General features: G+C 48.2%; 1 protein-coding gene across 7 annotated transcripts in view; it reads left to right on the top strand.

Annotated features, from left to right (window-relative positions):
• Positions 1-15,708, top strand: part of Hlcs (holocarboxylase synthetase) — a 179,174-nt gene that overhangs the window by 30,240 nt on the left and 133,226 nt on the right. For 6 of the 7 annotated variants that reach the window (XM_076943178.1, XM_076943181.1, XM_076943182.1 and 3 more), the window contains exons 4-5: positions 68-999; positions 5,053-5,235. In XM_076943178.1, coding sequence (XP_076799293.1) covers positions 68-999; positions 5,053-5,235 — 1,115 coding nt within the window. The remainder of the gene's footprint in view (positions 1-67; positions 1,000-5,052; positions 5,236-15,708) is intronic. The other variant, XM_076943179.1, reaches the window with a different exon arrangement.

Below are 15,708 nucleotides of genomic sequence, written 5' to 3'. Positions count from 1 at the left end.
TGCATTCTAATCCACCGGATTTCTGATCAGTAGTGTTGACTGATGGTCTCTCCCTTTCATGTTCTAGCAGTTCACTTAAAGGACCCTGCTCTGAAGGAGCTCAGCAAGGCCTCTGACAAACGAGTGCAGGCTCTACCCCTGAGCCCAGAAGCTTCCCTTGAGGCCCAGCCTGTGGAAGGTGTCATGGAGCATGCTGGCCAAGGTGACTGGAAGGCTGCTGGTGAAGGCCCTTCCCCACAGAGGAGCGGCTGCGCCTCTGGAAGTGAGTCTGCTGCAGATGGGGATCCAGGGCCGAGCTCCACGGAGCTCTGTCAGCTCCACCTGTCCAGTTGCCACGAGTGTTTGCAACTTGAGAACAGCACCATCGAGTCGGTGAGGTGTGCGTCTGCAGAGAACATTCCAGATCTTCCCTGTGATCGCAGCGGTATGGAGGGTGCTGCCGGTGAACTCTGCCCTCAGTGGAAAGCGAAGAGAGTCAATATTTCAGGAAAGGCACCCAATATCCTGCTGTACGTGGGCTCTGGTTCCGAGGAAGCCCTGGGCCGGCTCCAGCAGGTGCGATCTGTCCTGACTGACTGTGTAGACAGGGACAGCTACACTCTCTACCAGCTGCTAGAAGACAGCGCTCTGAGGGACCCGTGGCCAGACAACTGCCTCCTGTTAGTTATTGCCAGCAGGGACCCTATCCCCAAGGACATACACCACAAGTTCATGGCCTATCTTTCTCAGGGAGGGAAGGTGCTGGGCCTGTCTTCCTCCTTCACGTTCGGTGGCTTTCGGGTGACCAGGAGAGACGCGCTACAGAACACAGCCCAGAGCTTGCTTTTCTCTAAGGCTGACGGGAGTGAGGTACGGCTCAGTGTCCTGAGCAGTGGCTACATTTATGAGGAAGGCCCAAGCCCTGGCAGGCTCCAGGGCCACCTGGAGAATGAAGACAAGGATAAAATGATTGTGCACGTGCCTTTTGGAACCTGCGGAGGGGAAGCCGTTCTCTGCCAGGTACTGGGGTTGATGTTGATATGTGGTTGTGTTTGGGTGTATTTGGGACAGAGTATGCTCTTTAAGGCTTGAGAAGTCCCAGGAGGGGCTGGGACAGTGATACTGCAGTGAAGTTGCTTGACTTTCAAGCATGAGGACCAGAGTTTGATTTCCTGGAACCCATGTGAGAATTGGGTGTGGTGGCGTGTGTTTGTAATTCCAGAGCTGGATTCTCTGGGGCTGGCTGCACAACCAGTGTTGCTTGCACAGTTCCAGGCCAGTGAGAGGCGCTGTCTCAGAAATGAAGGTGGGCATCATTGAGGAACTGCAGCTGAGTTCATCCTTGCCCTCCACCCGTAAGCTTATGTGTTCTTGTGTGCGTGTACATGTGCGCGCGCACACACACACAAGCTTTTAAGTGCTAGTGGTTAGTTGTACTCTTGGCTGAGGTCTGTGCGAGGTCAGGGCTTTTATGAATACCCTCACTGGTCAAACGGCATGTGATTGAGGAGCCAAGGCAGGAGGTGGCAAGATTATGTAAACCCTCAGGTTAACCAAGGAGTAGCCAGAAAATTCTTTCTTGCTTTAATCATTATTAGTATCACTCTTCCTAAAAATATGTTACTTTATTTTCTTGCCTCAGAGCACACACAGGTTAATATCCTTAAGCCCTTGTTTAATGCAAGAAGTTCAAAGGAATAGGGTAGCCATTAGAAACTGGCTCCCGGCTCCTTTATCAATGTTCCTGGTCATGAATGCGTGCAGTATTGGGGGGTCTTCACAGCCTCTGCTCTCCTACCATTTGTTATGTTTAAAACCTGAGTGCTTAGGACTGGAGAGACGGCTCAGCAGGAAGAGCCTTGGCTCACTGCTACCTGTGCTAGGCTACCTGGGCAGCAAGCTTCCGGGAGCCTCCTGTCTCCACCTCCCACCTCTGTGGGAATGTGGGGTTACAGATGCGTGCTGCTGAATCTGTATTTTGTGGGTTCTGGGGATTCAGGTCTGCCCACTTACATGGCCAGCACTCACCCCGAGCTCTCTCCCACTCTTGCTTCTTTGTTCTGAAGCCCATTATTTGTGAAGACGATGCTCAAAATGCAGAAATCTGGACAGTGGGACAGATGTTCACACACGGAGCCATCAGGTTTCCTGTGAGGCTGCAGACCACATGGGTTAGTTTTGGGGGCACCTAATAAACGCTCCTCTTATCTTTGTCTCTGCAAATATGGTCACTATAGCAACCATGCATTCTCAAAGAGATTCGCTTGAAAACCCCACATCCTGGAGCCGTGTTTCAGTTTTGAAGAGTTTTTTTTTCTCCCCCCCCCCCCCCCCACTTCTGCGCACAGACTTGTGCTAGAAAATTGATTCGGCACGTCGCAGCCCGTTTCTCCGAGTTCCGTGGCACATCTGCCTGTTGCGCCTTTCAAATCGACCCCAATACTACCATAAAATTTGATACCTCAGTATGCTGCCCCGGGAAGAAAAAAGGCAATATGATGCAGACTCACAAATCAGAGTCCGGGGATTAGAATGTCATTTTTGGTTCTAAATGACTTCCAGTCTCCTGTGTGGCAGGGTCACTGTTTGCTCCTCCAGTGTCTGCTGCTATCCTACCTCACTGAAATCAACCAATAAATATCATTACAGGCTGCTTAGCTTCCTCTTTCTCTGTTCAGTTTCATAGCCTTCATCTTTGTAATAAATTCAGCAATGATGTAGCCCAGTGGGAGAAGGCAGAGTACAGACTGCCCACTAGGCGGGGGCGTCCCAGCTTGCTTGCTTCACAGTCATAGTAACAAGAAAAGATTCTGCAGGCGGTGTACCAGCACAGCCGTGAGGACTGCAGTTACTGAGAAAATGTAAAGCCGAGAATCAAGGCTGGCATTTGATTATCAAATGGATCTGGATTCTGGTATGAAGTCGCCTAAATCCAGCTTGAGAATGAATTTGAGAAGATTGCATCTGCTCATCCAGCCCAGCTCAGGGAAGACGTTTCACAGCAGAGTTTATCAGTTGTTTTGTTTTGTTTTTCGAGACAGGGTTTCTCTGTGTAGCCCTGGCTGTCCTAGAACTCACTCTTGTAGACCAGGCTGGCCTCGAACTCAGAAATCCGCCTGCCTCTGCCTCCCAAGTGCTGGGATTAAAGGTGTGCGCCACCACCGCCCGGCTCTCAGTTTTTGACATTGTGGGCCAGGTCAGTCTTTGCGGGGCATGTGGTCCTATAAACTCTAGACATTTATCAGCATCTCTGGTCTCTGCCCAATGGATGCGGCCACCACTCTCTGCATTTGTTGCTAGAGACATTTTTCCTACGTTTTTCTGTCCAGTTGAGGAGCCATAAGCCTAGGTCAGGCCACGGATCTAGGCCTGTCATCCGATCTAGGCCCGTCATCCGAGTTGCAAGCAAACGGATGTGAGACTCATGAGACTCGTGTCAGGATCACAGACGAGCAGGAGGCAGGGTCGTATGTCCAGCGTCCCATGTGCTGTTCTGTCTGTCATTAAGGGCAGCACCAGGATCTTGTATATACTGAGCACATGCCGCCCTCTGAGGCCCTCCACAGCCCAGCAGCTACAGCCTCCCTCCCACCCCCCAGCACATGCTGCCCTCTGAGGCCCTCCACAGCCCAGCAGCTACAGCCTCCCTCCCACCCCCCAGCACATGCTGCCCTCTGAGGCCCTCCACAGCCCAGCAGCTACAGCCTTCCCGCCCCAGCTTTAGAGGTGGTGTCTTTGGGCCCGGAGGCCTGTTGATGGGGGCCTTTCCCCTGTGTGTCCTTCTCGTGTACAGATCACTTCAGCACACTTCACTGTGTGTGCCATCCAGTGAGGCCACATGTGTTCAGCAGTGCGCTTCCCTTTCTCCCTAAACTCCTGCAGGAGCACAACTTTATCTTTTTGTTTGTTTGTTTTTGGACAGGCTATCTCTGTGTATCCCTGGCTGTCCTGGAACTCACTCTGTAGACCAGGCTGTCCTTGAACTCAGAAATCTACCTGACTCTGCCTCCCAAGTGCTGGGATTAAAGGCGTGCGCCACCACTGCCCACAGTTTTGCACATTTTATTGTGTCACCTGTATAGCTTAACCTTCAGGGCAAGCACGTGCTTAGTTGGGTGAAGTGGCCCATTGACTAGGACAGGGACCCTTGCAGGCACCCCTTTCTTTTGTAACCCCTTGAGGGCTGTCTGGGGGACAGGTCTACTCACTGTCCACTGACCACCTGCTTGTTCAGATTGGCCCCAAGTTCAACACGTGCCCCATTATGGACAATGTTTGGAGGTTATATTCGCCGTGGTTCCAGCTGAGGTGTGAAGTGAGCAGCTGAATGGACCTGAGGTTGGCATCCCACTTCTTTAGCCTCCCAGTGTTCCGCTTGGGAAATCAGTTCACAAAAACAAAGTAAAACTCAGCATGGGTGCTTTGCTGTCACTGAATGTGAAATCAGCTCTCCTGGGAGCTAGAAGTCCTGACAGGGTTGCTGATGGAGATACGTGTGTATTTATAAACCTCCATGCAGTCTCCAGCATGCATCTTATATATCTCTTTAACACCCGACTTCATATAGGAAGCCCCACATTTTAGAGTCCAGACAGGTGTGGGGTAGGGGGTGGGTCAGGAACACCTTTCTGTTGTCCAGGAAGCCCACCCTATCCACCCCACGTCCTGCCAACAGTCTCCAAATGATGAATATGCCACTCTGTTCTTCCGATTGCCAGGTAGGGTAGACGTCTGTAGCCTGACCCGTCATGCCTCCCTAGGTTCTGCAGTGTGCTATGTTGGATTCCCAGATCCTTTAGTCCAGGTTTGGTGACTTTCCCAAGATCCTGCGGTTGGACCGTTGACGGCAAGAGTCATGACCTGGAAAGAGGCTGGTGGCCCTCTAGGGTCGGGCTCCATCGTAACTTTCGAGCTGGGAGGACATTATTTTTAAGTGGCTGTTCCAGGCCTCATCCTGATGTTTCTTGACATCAGTTTGCAGATGGTCAGGCTCCAGGCTGATGGGATAAGAAGAAAAGTCATGCTCAGAGTTCCATCAAACCCACTGTTCACCTGCTGCTCTCTTTCCCTCAGGTGCATCTGGAGCTCCCTCCAAGTGCGTCCCTGGTGCAAACCTCAGACGACTTTAATGTGCTCAAATCCAGCAACATGAGAAGACACGAGGTCCTTAAGGAGATCCTGACTGCCCTCGGTCTGAGCTGTGACTCTGCACAGGTTCCTGCCTTGACACCGCTGTACTTACTGCTGGCTGCTGAGGTGAGCGGGCTCAGCCGTCGGCCGCCTAGAAATCACGAATGCTAACTTATCTATCATGATTGTTTTCAGCCTTGATTCCTATTTTGACTTTGGTTTGGGCTTCGAAACTATATTAATATATCTTTAATGTTTTATTCTCATGTGTGTGTGTGTGTGTGTGTGTGTGTGTGTGTGTGTGTGTAGAGTAGAGGTGATTCTGGAGTTGCCAGTGTGAAGTCTGAAGTTTGTAGTCCTGTTATGGAGAAACGGAGCTCCGTCCTATGTGCTCAAAGTGCACGGCTCCATCTCCACACACGTGGTTCTGTATCTGTGGATGTAACCAACTGTAGATGAGATATTTGAAAAAAAATATAAGGAAGGAGCCTGTATTAGGTCAGAGAGACGGCTCAGTAGGCAAAGAGCAAGCAAGCATAGCGTATTGATTGACCTTTAAGTCCCAAGAGCCTGTGTGTGCTCCTCAAGTGAGGCAGAGATGGAGACTCCTGAGAGCTCCTCAGCTAGCAGCCAGTCAGCAGCCAGCCCGCATGTCAAGGAGCCCTGTCTCCAACAGGGTAGAAGAGGAGCACCCAAGCCTGTCCTGTGACATGTGTGCCATGGTGCATACTTACCCTTACTTGTATGAACACTCACAGATGTACACATACACATACAGCACACAACACACACAGGAGAATAGCACACATATCACACACATGTACACAGCTAAAAAGAATCCCGCCTCTACTGAACAAGCACAGACTATCTTTCTTGTCATTCCCCCGAGCAATACACAGTTTGGTGTAACAAGTATTCACACAGCATTCGCAATGCAGTACGTGTTTCCAGCCGCCTAGAGACTGTTTAATCTCTAGATATGCAGATGCTGTGCTGTTCTGTATAAGACTCGAGATTCAGGCTCTTGGCACCGGTGGGAGGGAGCGCAGGAAGCAGCTCCCTGAGCGTGCTGAAGGGTGACTGTTGTGGAATCTGCAGTCAGTTGGGATCAAACTGGTTTTGCCCTGAGCTTTCCTCAGTTGTGGGAAATCACAGCTTCTGTGTGCTGCCTTGTGGTCAGAAGGCTTTTGGTTTTATGTTTGCCACTCATGTCTAAAAGGAAAAGGGAAATGTTGGAAATGCGTTTGGAGCCCACCTCCCCCACCTGTATTCCTCGATGCTCCACGAGGGATAGATACCTGGTGTTGGGCAGACTGCCAGACGCTCCAGGTGTGTGTTCCTGCTAATCCCTTCGTGGTGACGCGCTGTCAGTTTCTTATTCATTGTGACAAATGATTTTGAGGAGCCCCTTCTGTTGTCAGCCAGCAACAGGCCAGTCTGTGGGGTTAGCGATGTTCACACACAGCTGAAGCACGGTGGTCAGGGGATGCCACACACCCATCCCACCTGCTTCACTTGAAAAGAGCAAAATCCCCCCTTCATGCCTGCACTGTGAAAAGGGGTTGGGGGCGCTGCCTTCCAGGTTGGCCACTGTCCCTGGGCGAGCTTAGTTTGTGTGGTCGCACTGTACTGGCTTAGAGAGACAGATGCAGGTCTGAGAGGATTGTACAAGGGCTAGAGGAGGCAACATGGGAGACTGGCGTAAACAGTGCAGTTTAAATGATAGTGCAGCGAGGTAATGCAATGGTGGTTGGATTGTTGAGAGGTTGAATGGCTTAAAAAACATGATGTGCGTAACCAGTTCCTGGGATCTAGGCTAAGAAATGGAAGGCAATGCTTCCAATTGAAAAATTAATCAGGCTGGAGAGATGGCTCAGTGGTTAAGAGCACTGACTGCTCTTCCAGTGGTCCTGAGTTCAATTCCCAGCAACCACATGGTGGCTCACAACCATCTGTAATGAGATCTTATGCCCTCTTATGGGGTGTCTGAAGACAGATACAGAGTACTTACATATAATAAATAAATTTAAAAAAACCATTGGGCTGGAGCGAGCAGGCCGGAGCGGGGGGGGGGGGGGGGAATTAATATCAACACAGGATGATCTTTTGCCATTTAAAAAACATTCTTTTATTACATTTTATTATCTAATTAATTTCTAAGCAGGGTGTTTCTTTTTTCTTTGAGACAAGTTTTCACTAGCCCACACTGGCCTGGAACACATTATCACACTATGTAGTAGAGGCCACTTTTAAGCTTTCAGTGATCCCCCTGCCTCAGCATCCTGATTGCCAGGGTTACAGATGTGAGCTGCCAAGCCCAGCTCTGCAGTTTGCACCATTTCTGATGTTCATTCCCGGGCATTAATCATATGGCTTCTGTTTATGTCTTCATCATAGGAATTCTAACACCAAGTTACTTATATTTAGTTCTGTGTTCAGTTCATTTGGCTAAACTTAACCACTCTGACTTACAACATAAAGATACCGAGTAAAGCCAGTCCTCAGAGATTTAGGTACTTGGCCACGTGTCTCCAGTGGAACGTGACCGTCAGTCTCCTAGGCCTCTCCTTCCCTCCTTTCCTGAACACTGAGGAGTGCAGCCGGAGATGAGGTTAAGTGTATGATCTGTGAGCACAGCCTGGGTGCTCAGAGGGTAATGCTGGCTGGCTTGCCCCTGGCCTACTTGCCCTTTTCTGAGTCCTGACCATGGGATCTTAGGACATAGGCCTTTTGACTGCAGCAGGGAAATGAAAAGGAAAGATGACCTCGGGCTATTTTCCTGGGAAGGTGTCTGGGACACTTCACTCTTCAGATAGAACATGTACAACTGAAGTACCCAAGCTGTGGTTTTGTGTCAGAAGAGCCACTGGTATTTGTCTCTCAGGTCTTGGACTGGGGAGGACACACTGTGGACAAGCTCTGGATATATTCACAGTGGGCCCCTAGTTGGGGCCCTCAACATCTTCATAAAAAGCTGGGTAGGTACAGAAGCCTGCCTGCAGTTGCAGCCTGTGGGGAGTGGAGGAGGGCTGCCCTGGGCAAGCTGACAGACCCAATTGTCTAGCTCTGGGCTCAGCAAGAGACCTGGGCTCAGCAAGAGACCCGGCCTCAGTAAATACTGCGGTGAACAAATGGGAGGACTTTTGGCCTCTACAGGTGTCTACATACACATGTACACTCACTTGCACACATTCAAACATTCGTGTGTGCACACACACACACAGAGACACACAGACACACACACACACACACACACACACACACACACACAAACACACACACAAACATACACAGAGTGAATTTGGCTCTTTAAAATGTACCGTGGCAGCCAGTGGTGGTGGGGATTTGCTTTCCTATTGAATAACCGGCTGGAGGAACATTAATTTACTCTCTCACAATCCATCAGGATGAAGTTCTTGAGAAAGGTGAAAGCCAGTGTGGAAAGAATAGTTTTGAGATTCTTTCTGGGTCCCAGTCTCCCACATAGACTTAAGGTCTGCTCTGAGGACCGTCTCTGCCTCCCAGCTGCTTCATTCTTACTGACTTCTGTTTCACGTTGAGAATTCAGGGCAGTGAACACACACACGTGTGTGTGTGTGTGTGTGTGTGTGTGTGTGTGTGTGTGACTGTGGTGTGTTTCCATTGATGTTGTTTCTCAACACTCTGGTCAGAGGTCAGGGTTTTTTTCCTTTCTAGTATTTATCAAGTGTTGTGTTTTCTTGGAGCAAAAGTTCTCCAGACAATTATAATGAGAATGAATTTGAAAATAGAAACAGTAAGAGATCGTTTTTTTTTTTGGGTGGGGGGGGGCAGACAGAAGATTCTTCCTGCCGTTGTCCAGATGCTGATGCTGGCACATCTCGTTCCTGTGTAGCTCAGCATATAAACTGAAGAGGCAATTTAGTTTTCCTTCCTGCATCTGTGCACAGTAGGTCTCACTGATCCCTCTTCCCACATCTGTGCACAGTAGGTCTCACTGACCCCTCTTGGATGAAAGGTACAAGATGAGGATCTTGGCCTTTTCCATCTGTTGGACCTGCCACATGCCTTAGGAGTGTGCAGACTCCTGCTTCCTGTAAAGCTCTCTGCTCATGGAAATCCACGCTCCCACCACATGATGTCGCTGCTGAGCTAGGCTGCCTGTGTCGCAGACCTCTCTAACTATAACTGTTCAGAAATTTAATTTATTCTCCACATATCAGTGTCACATAGTGTAATTTGGACGTTTTCTTCTATATCGGTGGCACTTTCTTTTGAGTCTGTAGAAATTATTTCAATGCCACAGTTCATAAAATTCATCCGTTCATTCAACATTTATTCAATATTAAGTCCTGTTCTAGTACAAGATGTGAAAGAGCAAAATAAATAGAGAAATTATCTAAATACCCTCACTGAGCAGCAGCTGTGTTTACTCAGTTTGGAGCCCTGAAGCTGCTCTTGACGGCAAGAGGCGTGGAAGATTTATGACCCCCCACCCTCATGGTTCTGTGTCACCGTGATAGAAAGAGACACATAAAGGACTGGGTACCCTCGGTGTTCATGAAGGATATTCACTGAGAACTCCCTTCCTACTTGAACACTACAACCTTCATGGGACTCCCTTACTAAAACCCCACCACAGTGACCTGTGAGACCACTGGAAACGCAGGCCAAGCAGGGCTCTGCTGAGGGGCGGTCCGGTGCCAAGCCGCCTTCCTTTCTGACAAGGGTCTTTACATCTGATCCGTCCCCCAAGGGACGGGCGGAAGTTCAGGCCTCCGCTGAGGCCAGTGTATTGAAAACCACCAACACCACATGCCTTGTATCTGGGTCCACTGAAATAAGACTGGAAGAGCTATGGTGTGTAGATACATGCACATGTATATGCACACACATACACATAGATATACACGCATGCAGACACACAAACATACACACATGCACACAAACACACATCCACATGTACATGCACACATATACATACATACATTCATGCATACACAAACACACACAAACACAGTTATATATACAAATAACACATGCACACATGTACAAATACACACACACACACACACATATATATATACCTATATACACATTCTGGTGGTAAGCTTAAGGTAATTTTAATAATGCTTTAAAGTTTTCTTTATATTTTTCAAATTGTCTATGATGAACGTATGTTACTTTCAGAATGAGCCAAACCAGTTGTTAATAAATGAAAAAAATAAACTAGTGTGTCATCAGACTTTGGAAGCATCTCACGTGTACTTACAACCTGATTGTTTGGGATCTTCTGTAGACACTGACACTTGGTTAAAATTTGACATCTGACTTAATTATTGAGAGCAGCCATTCTCTACCTGTGGGTGGTAAATATCCTCCATATCAGGTGTATATATTATGATCCATAACAGTAGCAACATTACAGTGATGAAATAGCATCGAAATAATTTTAGAGTTGGGGTCACCACATCATGAGGAACTGTACTAAAGGGTCGCAGCACTGGGAGGGTTGGGATGTGGGTGCCTCACGGGTGTTCCCCTGTGGGATCTGAAGGCATTGCTGGGGCTAGTCACGACTGGAGCCCTGTTCCTGCTGGGGTGATCCAGAACCCTCTGCACTATTTCTTCATAAATAAATTCATACAGGGGCCAGTGAAGGGTCAGGCTGATGGGCTGAAAGGTTGATGTAAGATATATTATGGGCTGGCATTACATGGCGGCCTCCCTGTCAGCCCTCCATCCAGTAGAAGGCAGGAACACAGCATCACTGTGTTGTCCTGGGGTATGCTGCGGGAGACAGACATTTTATAAGGAAAAGACAGAGAAGGAATCCATTTCTGTGATGTTGTGTAGGAAAAGTTAAATATTTTATATAAAAATATCATAATTTTATTTTTAAAAAGGGAGGCTTCCTTTTCAGCGAAGAGCTGTCTTGTTTCCCTTCCTTTTAATCTCTGTCCGAGGGAGGGTAACAGGGAGGAGGGCACACTGGAGTCTCTGGTGGCTCTCCTGTGGAATGACTTGGGCAAGCCACGATTCTGACCCAGCCCCCACCCCACCTCATACCGCCCCTGCCCATGTGATATGGTGATGTTTCCTGGGTAGCCAGAGGCTACAGAAGAGGATGGACACCCCACCTCTAGCAAGGGGGGATGCCATTGCTCTGAGATCTGCCCCAGTCTGGCTTCCCACTCAGATAAGGTGCACGCGCGCGCGCACACACACACACACACACACACACACACACACTTTTCTGTTTTTGTTTTGCTTTCTTCTAAAATGAAGAATCTTGGAATCTTCTAGGTGTTCACCAGGCTGGGAGGTAGTGATGTGTGGCTGACCTGGGAAGCGTACGCTGGCTGGACTCTTGCTTGGCAGGAGCATTTTGAGGGTGTCCAGTTACTTGTCCTTGGGATCAAGATGTAACCATAACAAGAAGTGACAACTGAGTTTGTTGATAAAGCAGCTGGGCAAAGTCAGTGTGGGGTGTGTGTGTGTGTGTGTGTGTGTGTGTGTGATGTCGGTGCTGTGGGAGCCGTGGCATGATTCAGTATATGTTTAAAGACAAAAAAGGGCTACGATACTCCATTTCGATTCAACCTAAAATCACGTAAAAAGAAACTATTTCCTTCCTCAAAATACAGCTCTTGCTGGTGATTAGCTGTTGTTGGTAGGAATAGTTTTTACATTTGTAGTTTTTACATTTCTGCCCAGGGAATCCCTTCCTAAAAATGCATTTCCAGTTGCACACATTTAAGGTGTTCAGTGTGCTGTTTTAACACATAGCCATCACGAAGTGGAAGTTTCTCTTCTGGTCTTGTTGCTTTGTGACTGAACGTAGACTAAGTCGTTCCTTGTGGGCCTCCCTTCTGTCCGCACTGGCCACTTCATTCAGCAAATATTTGGGAGCGAGTGAGGGTGAGCAGGGTGCTGCGGCAGTGGGGGGAGATGGTCATTTCTTATCTTTATGTATGCTTTCTGGTTAATCGAGTCTTCTTATCATGCTTCATGATCTTATCTGGAGTCCCCAATAGGCAGCATGAGGTGTGTGCGTGCCTGCTTGCATGTCTGCCTGTCTGCCTGTCTGCCTGTCTGCCTGCCTGCCTGCCTGTCTGTCTGTCTGTCTCTACCTTGGGATGAGGAACCTGAACTTTCGTTTACTTATTTACTTAGGTGGAAAATCAAACCCAGGGCCTCACTGTTGTACTTCTGAACTGTGTCCTCAGCCTGAAAGTCGGGTTCTTTTTTTCCTAATATTTAAAAACAAAATTGCGTAGGCTGGGGTGATATGTACAAGTGTGGCTGCATTAACCTGGCGAGCGTGCGGGGTGGCCAGAGGCTGAATGTGGTCTGTCTGTCGGCATTGCTTCTCTACATAATGATAGTTTTGTTGTTGTTGAGACAGGGTCTCTCCCTGAACACGACTCTCCTCAGTTCAGCTAGACTAGCTGCCTATCCAGCTCCAGGAATCCCCTGTCTGCACCCCCAGCGTTAGAGTTACTGCCTCTCCACCAGACCCTGCAAGTGCTGTGCGTGCCAAGCCGTCACCCCAGGTTGTGAACCTTTGGAGCCTAAAGTGCCCAGTGTTGTTGCTTTTTAAATTCCAATTCTCCATTTAAGAAAATAATCTCTGCCTGACATTTTTTTAAGCATAGTTTTGACCTGGAACCCTCCCCTCCCTCCTGTGGCTTTTAGGCTTAGTTCTGAATCTTGAATAAGAGACAAACTTCTAGCAATACTTTAAAACACAGTCAAAGAAATACTTTTTCAGATATCCAAACTGGAGAGAGTCAGGGTCCCAGGTGCCCTGGGTGGCTCCCGGAATGCATGCGTCTGCTGAGGTCTTGTGGCGGCTGCGTTACAGAATGGCTGGAGCAGCTGGCAGATTAAAGCCAACATCTAAAAGCTTTTATAGCTGCGAATGTTTTCAAGGGTCTTTCATATACCTTTCTCTCCTTTCTTCTTCCTCTCCTCACCAATGCAGGAATTTTTTTTTTGTTGTTGTTATTCATTCTGACTGACTTCCTGTTATCAAGTACAATACCCGTGTCAAGGAGACATGATCCCTTTTGACGCCGAAATGCAAAAAGCATAATACTGGGGTGTTGTCCTCAGCCTCCTTCTTTACAGGCTGTTTGTGTGGGGAGCCTTTGAGCTACTGGGTGACCTGCCCTTGTATATGAATCTTGTTCTTACAAGTGTGTTCCAAAGCTGCCTTCGGGGTCCACACTCGAGGACAAACATCAAGGCAGGAGAGAAAAGCTTAGGGGAGGAGACACACACAAGACACACGTGGTCCCCGTTGCTTCCCAGCCTTACTGAGTTTCGGTGCAATTTTGTTTTTTTCTGAGCTGCATTTTTTTTTTCTTTTACCGTGGGATCTGGAGGTGTTGGTGGGGGTCCATGCTGCTCTGCAGCTGCTTGCTCACGGTTGCACTAGGTTGTGGCTAGGAAGGGCGGCTCTGTTTCCTTAGACTATTTATATCCACCGTTTATGCAGTCACAGATTTGTGGATGGGAAGCAGGCTCATTTGGAGTAAAAAATCCTCCAAGAGCAAATGCTTTCTGTCTCCTTCACCAGCTCCCTAATAGCTGCCATGTGTGAGCGGGGTTGTTACCTCCCGGGAAGCCAACTGAAGCGGACTCTACTGAATCTCGGAACACTCTTACCAGCAGATTTTTGTCTCTCGGGCCCAACAAACTCATCCCCAGGAGTCAGCCCACACTGGTACTGGGTTAGGGGGCACCATCAAAGGGCCCTGTGATCAGGTGCAGAGGTGAGAGACCTGGATTCAAGGTGGCCAGTGGTAAGCACCCGTGGTAAATGCAAGGCCTTCAAACCCGTTTTTCCCGGACCTGTGGGGTTCTTTGCCAGTGCAAGAAGGTGAGGGTCTGGGACCTGATGGCCACTTGAGAACTAGAGTGAGCATCATGTGCTCCTTCTGCTTATGCTAGTAACTTGGGGATGTTGCTCTGAGAGTGGAGCGAGGCATCCTGGACAAACGTGAAATTTCAAAACAGGCAGGCCAGCCTTGGCGCTGCACCCTGCTGGTGGTCAAGGCTCAGCAGAGAGAGTCAGGGTGCTGCAGTTTGACTGCATCCTTCAGGCACCTTTCTCTGGTTTCCTTGGGAAAGCAGGGAACTCCACCAAGGTTAGGCTGTCTGTCTGTCTGACCACCAGTCACTTACTGCAGACCGAGCACACGAGCACACATTCCAGGTAGACCTTCCATTGCTGAGTCCTAATGCAGGGCGTAGGATCGTGCGAGGTGTTTGGGGCTGTTTTTCTAGGCTCCTGCTGGGGGTGTGTGAAGTTCCCTTCCTTAAGGGGTTTTCAGCGTTTGGTTCAGTAATGTAATCAGAGAAAGACGGGCTGGTACTTCATCAGTAACTGACACAGGTCAGACATCATGTGGTTCACTATGAATGTATACGATTTAATGTGTCAATGAAAAAGAGGGGTGTATTGGAGTTAAAAAGACAACAGCGCCAGCTCTGACTGGTCATGAGGGACAGTGTCCCGCATAGCACAGTTCTAGAATTTAAGCCCCATTCACCGAGGAGCATGGCTTTTATAGGTGGAAACAGCACAGACGTTAGAAGATTTGCCTTAATTGCTGTTTGTAAGGTTTAACTTTTTTATGTTCTCCATTTTAAATGCATGTATCCTTTAGTTAAAACTAGTGAAAGTAAGATTCCCGAGGAGAGCCTGTCTCTGTGAAGCAGTGTCTCCTTCCTTGACCCCAAGGATAAGGAGATGCCGTTGGAATATCTGGGGACCTCTGCTACAAAGGGAAGCCACACATCGCCCCGTGACACATGGATAGTCACAGTGTGTGTGTCCGTCTCTGTTGTGTGCATTTGCCTGGGTAGAGAGGGGGAGAAAGCTGAGGGGAGGCTTGCTTTTTAGCACAGGACATTTAAATCCTGAATGTTCGTGAAGGTGGAAGTCATCACCAGTCTGTAAGGATAGGAGGAGGGCCACTCTGTGTCAGCGGCACAAACGCTAAGGTTCATTTGCAACCTGAACTTTAAAGATGTGAAATAAGCTCACCACCCACACGCAAGTGAAAGTTCAGAAAATTAAAACTAAAAGCTATAATAATAAAAGGAATAAAACTTGGAGACTCGCTTTCTGTGTCTCAGAACGATGTTTTGCAGAGGGAGAGAGTTGAGACGATGGACCAGTCCATTCCCCTCTCAGTTCTTTACAAATAAAAAAATTTAACTAATTCATAAAAATGTGGAAATTGTACATACTTACAGGGTTCCCTGTGGTGATCAGAGAGATAGATACACATGTGTACATCCTGTGATATTTAATCAGCTACCCCTTCCCGTCTGTAATTTCTACAGACAGGCAAATATAACTTTTAAAAGATGCACCAGACAGCAGTTTCATATTCTAAAAATGGTGGTTAAGTTTTTGAGAGCACATGGGGCATATTTAATCTCATTTGCCTGAAAACGCCAAGATGAGTTAAGTAGAGTATTCTCTCGGCAGCCGTGAGGTATAGCTGATGCATGTTTGTTTTCCCACAGCCTTGTAGTCTATAAAATATTTAAAAGTCCAAAGTATGTAACTTTGACGATTCTACTCTTTGGAATGTTTTCTTT

The sequence above is a fragment of the Arvicanthis niloticus genome, chromosome 12 (genome assembly GCF_011762505.2).
Source record: "Arvicanthis niloticus isolate mArvNil1 chromosome 12, mArvNil1.pat.X, whole genome shotgun sequence".
Lineage (NCBI taxonomy): Eukaryota > Metazoa > Chordata > Mammalia > Rodentia > Muridae > Arvicanthis > Arvicanthis niloticus.
This window is presented reverse-complemented; position numbering and strand designations above follow the sequence as displayed.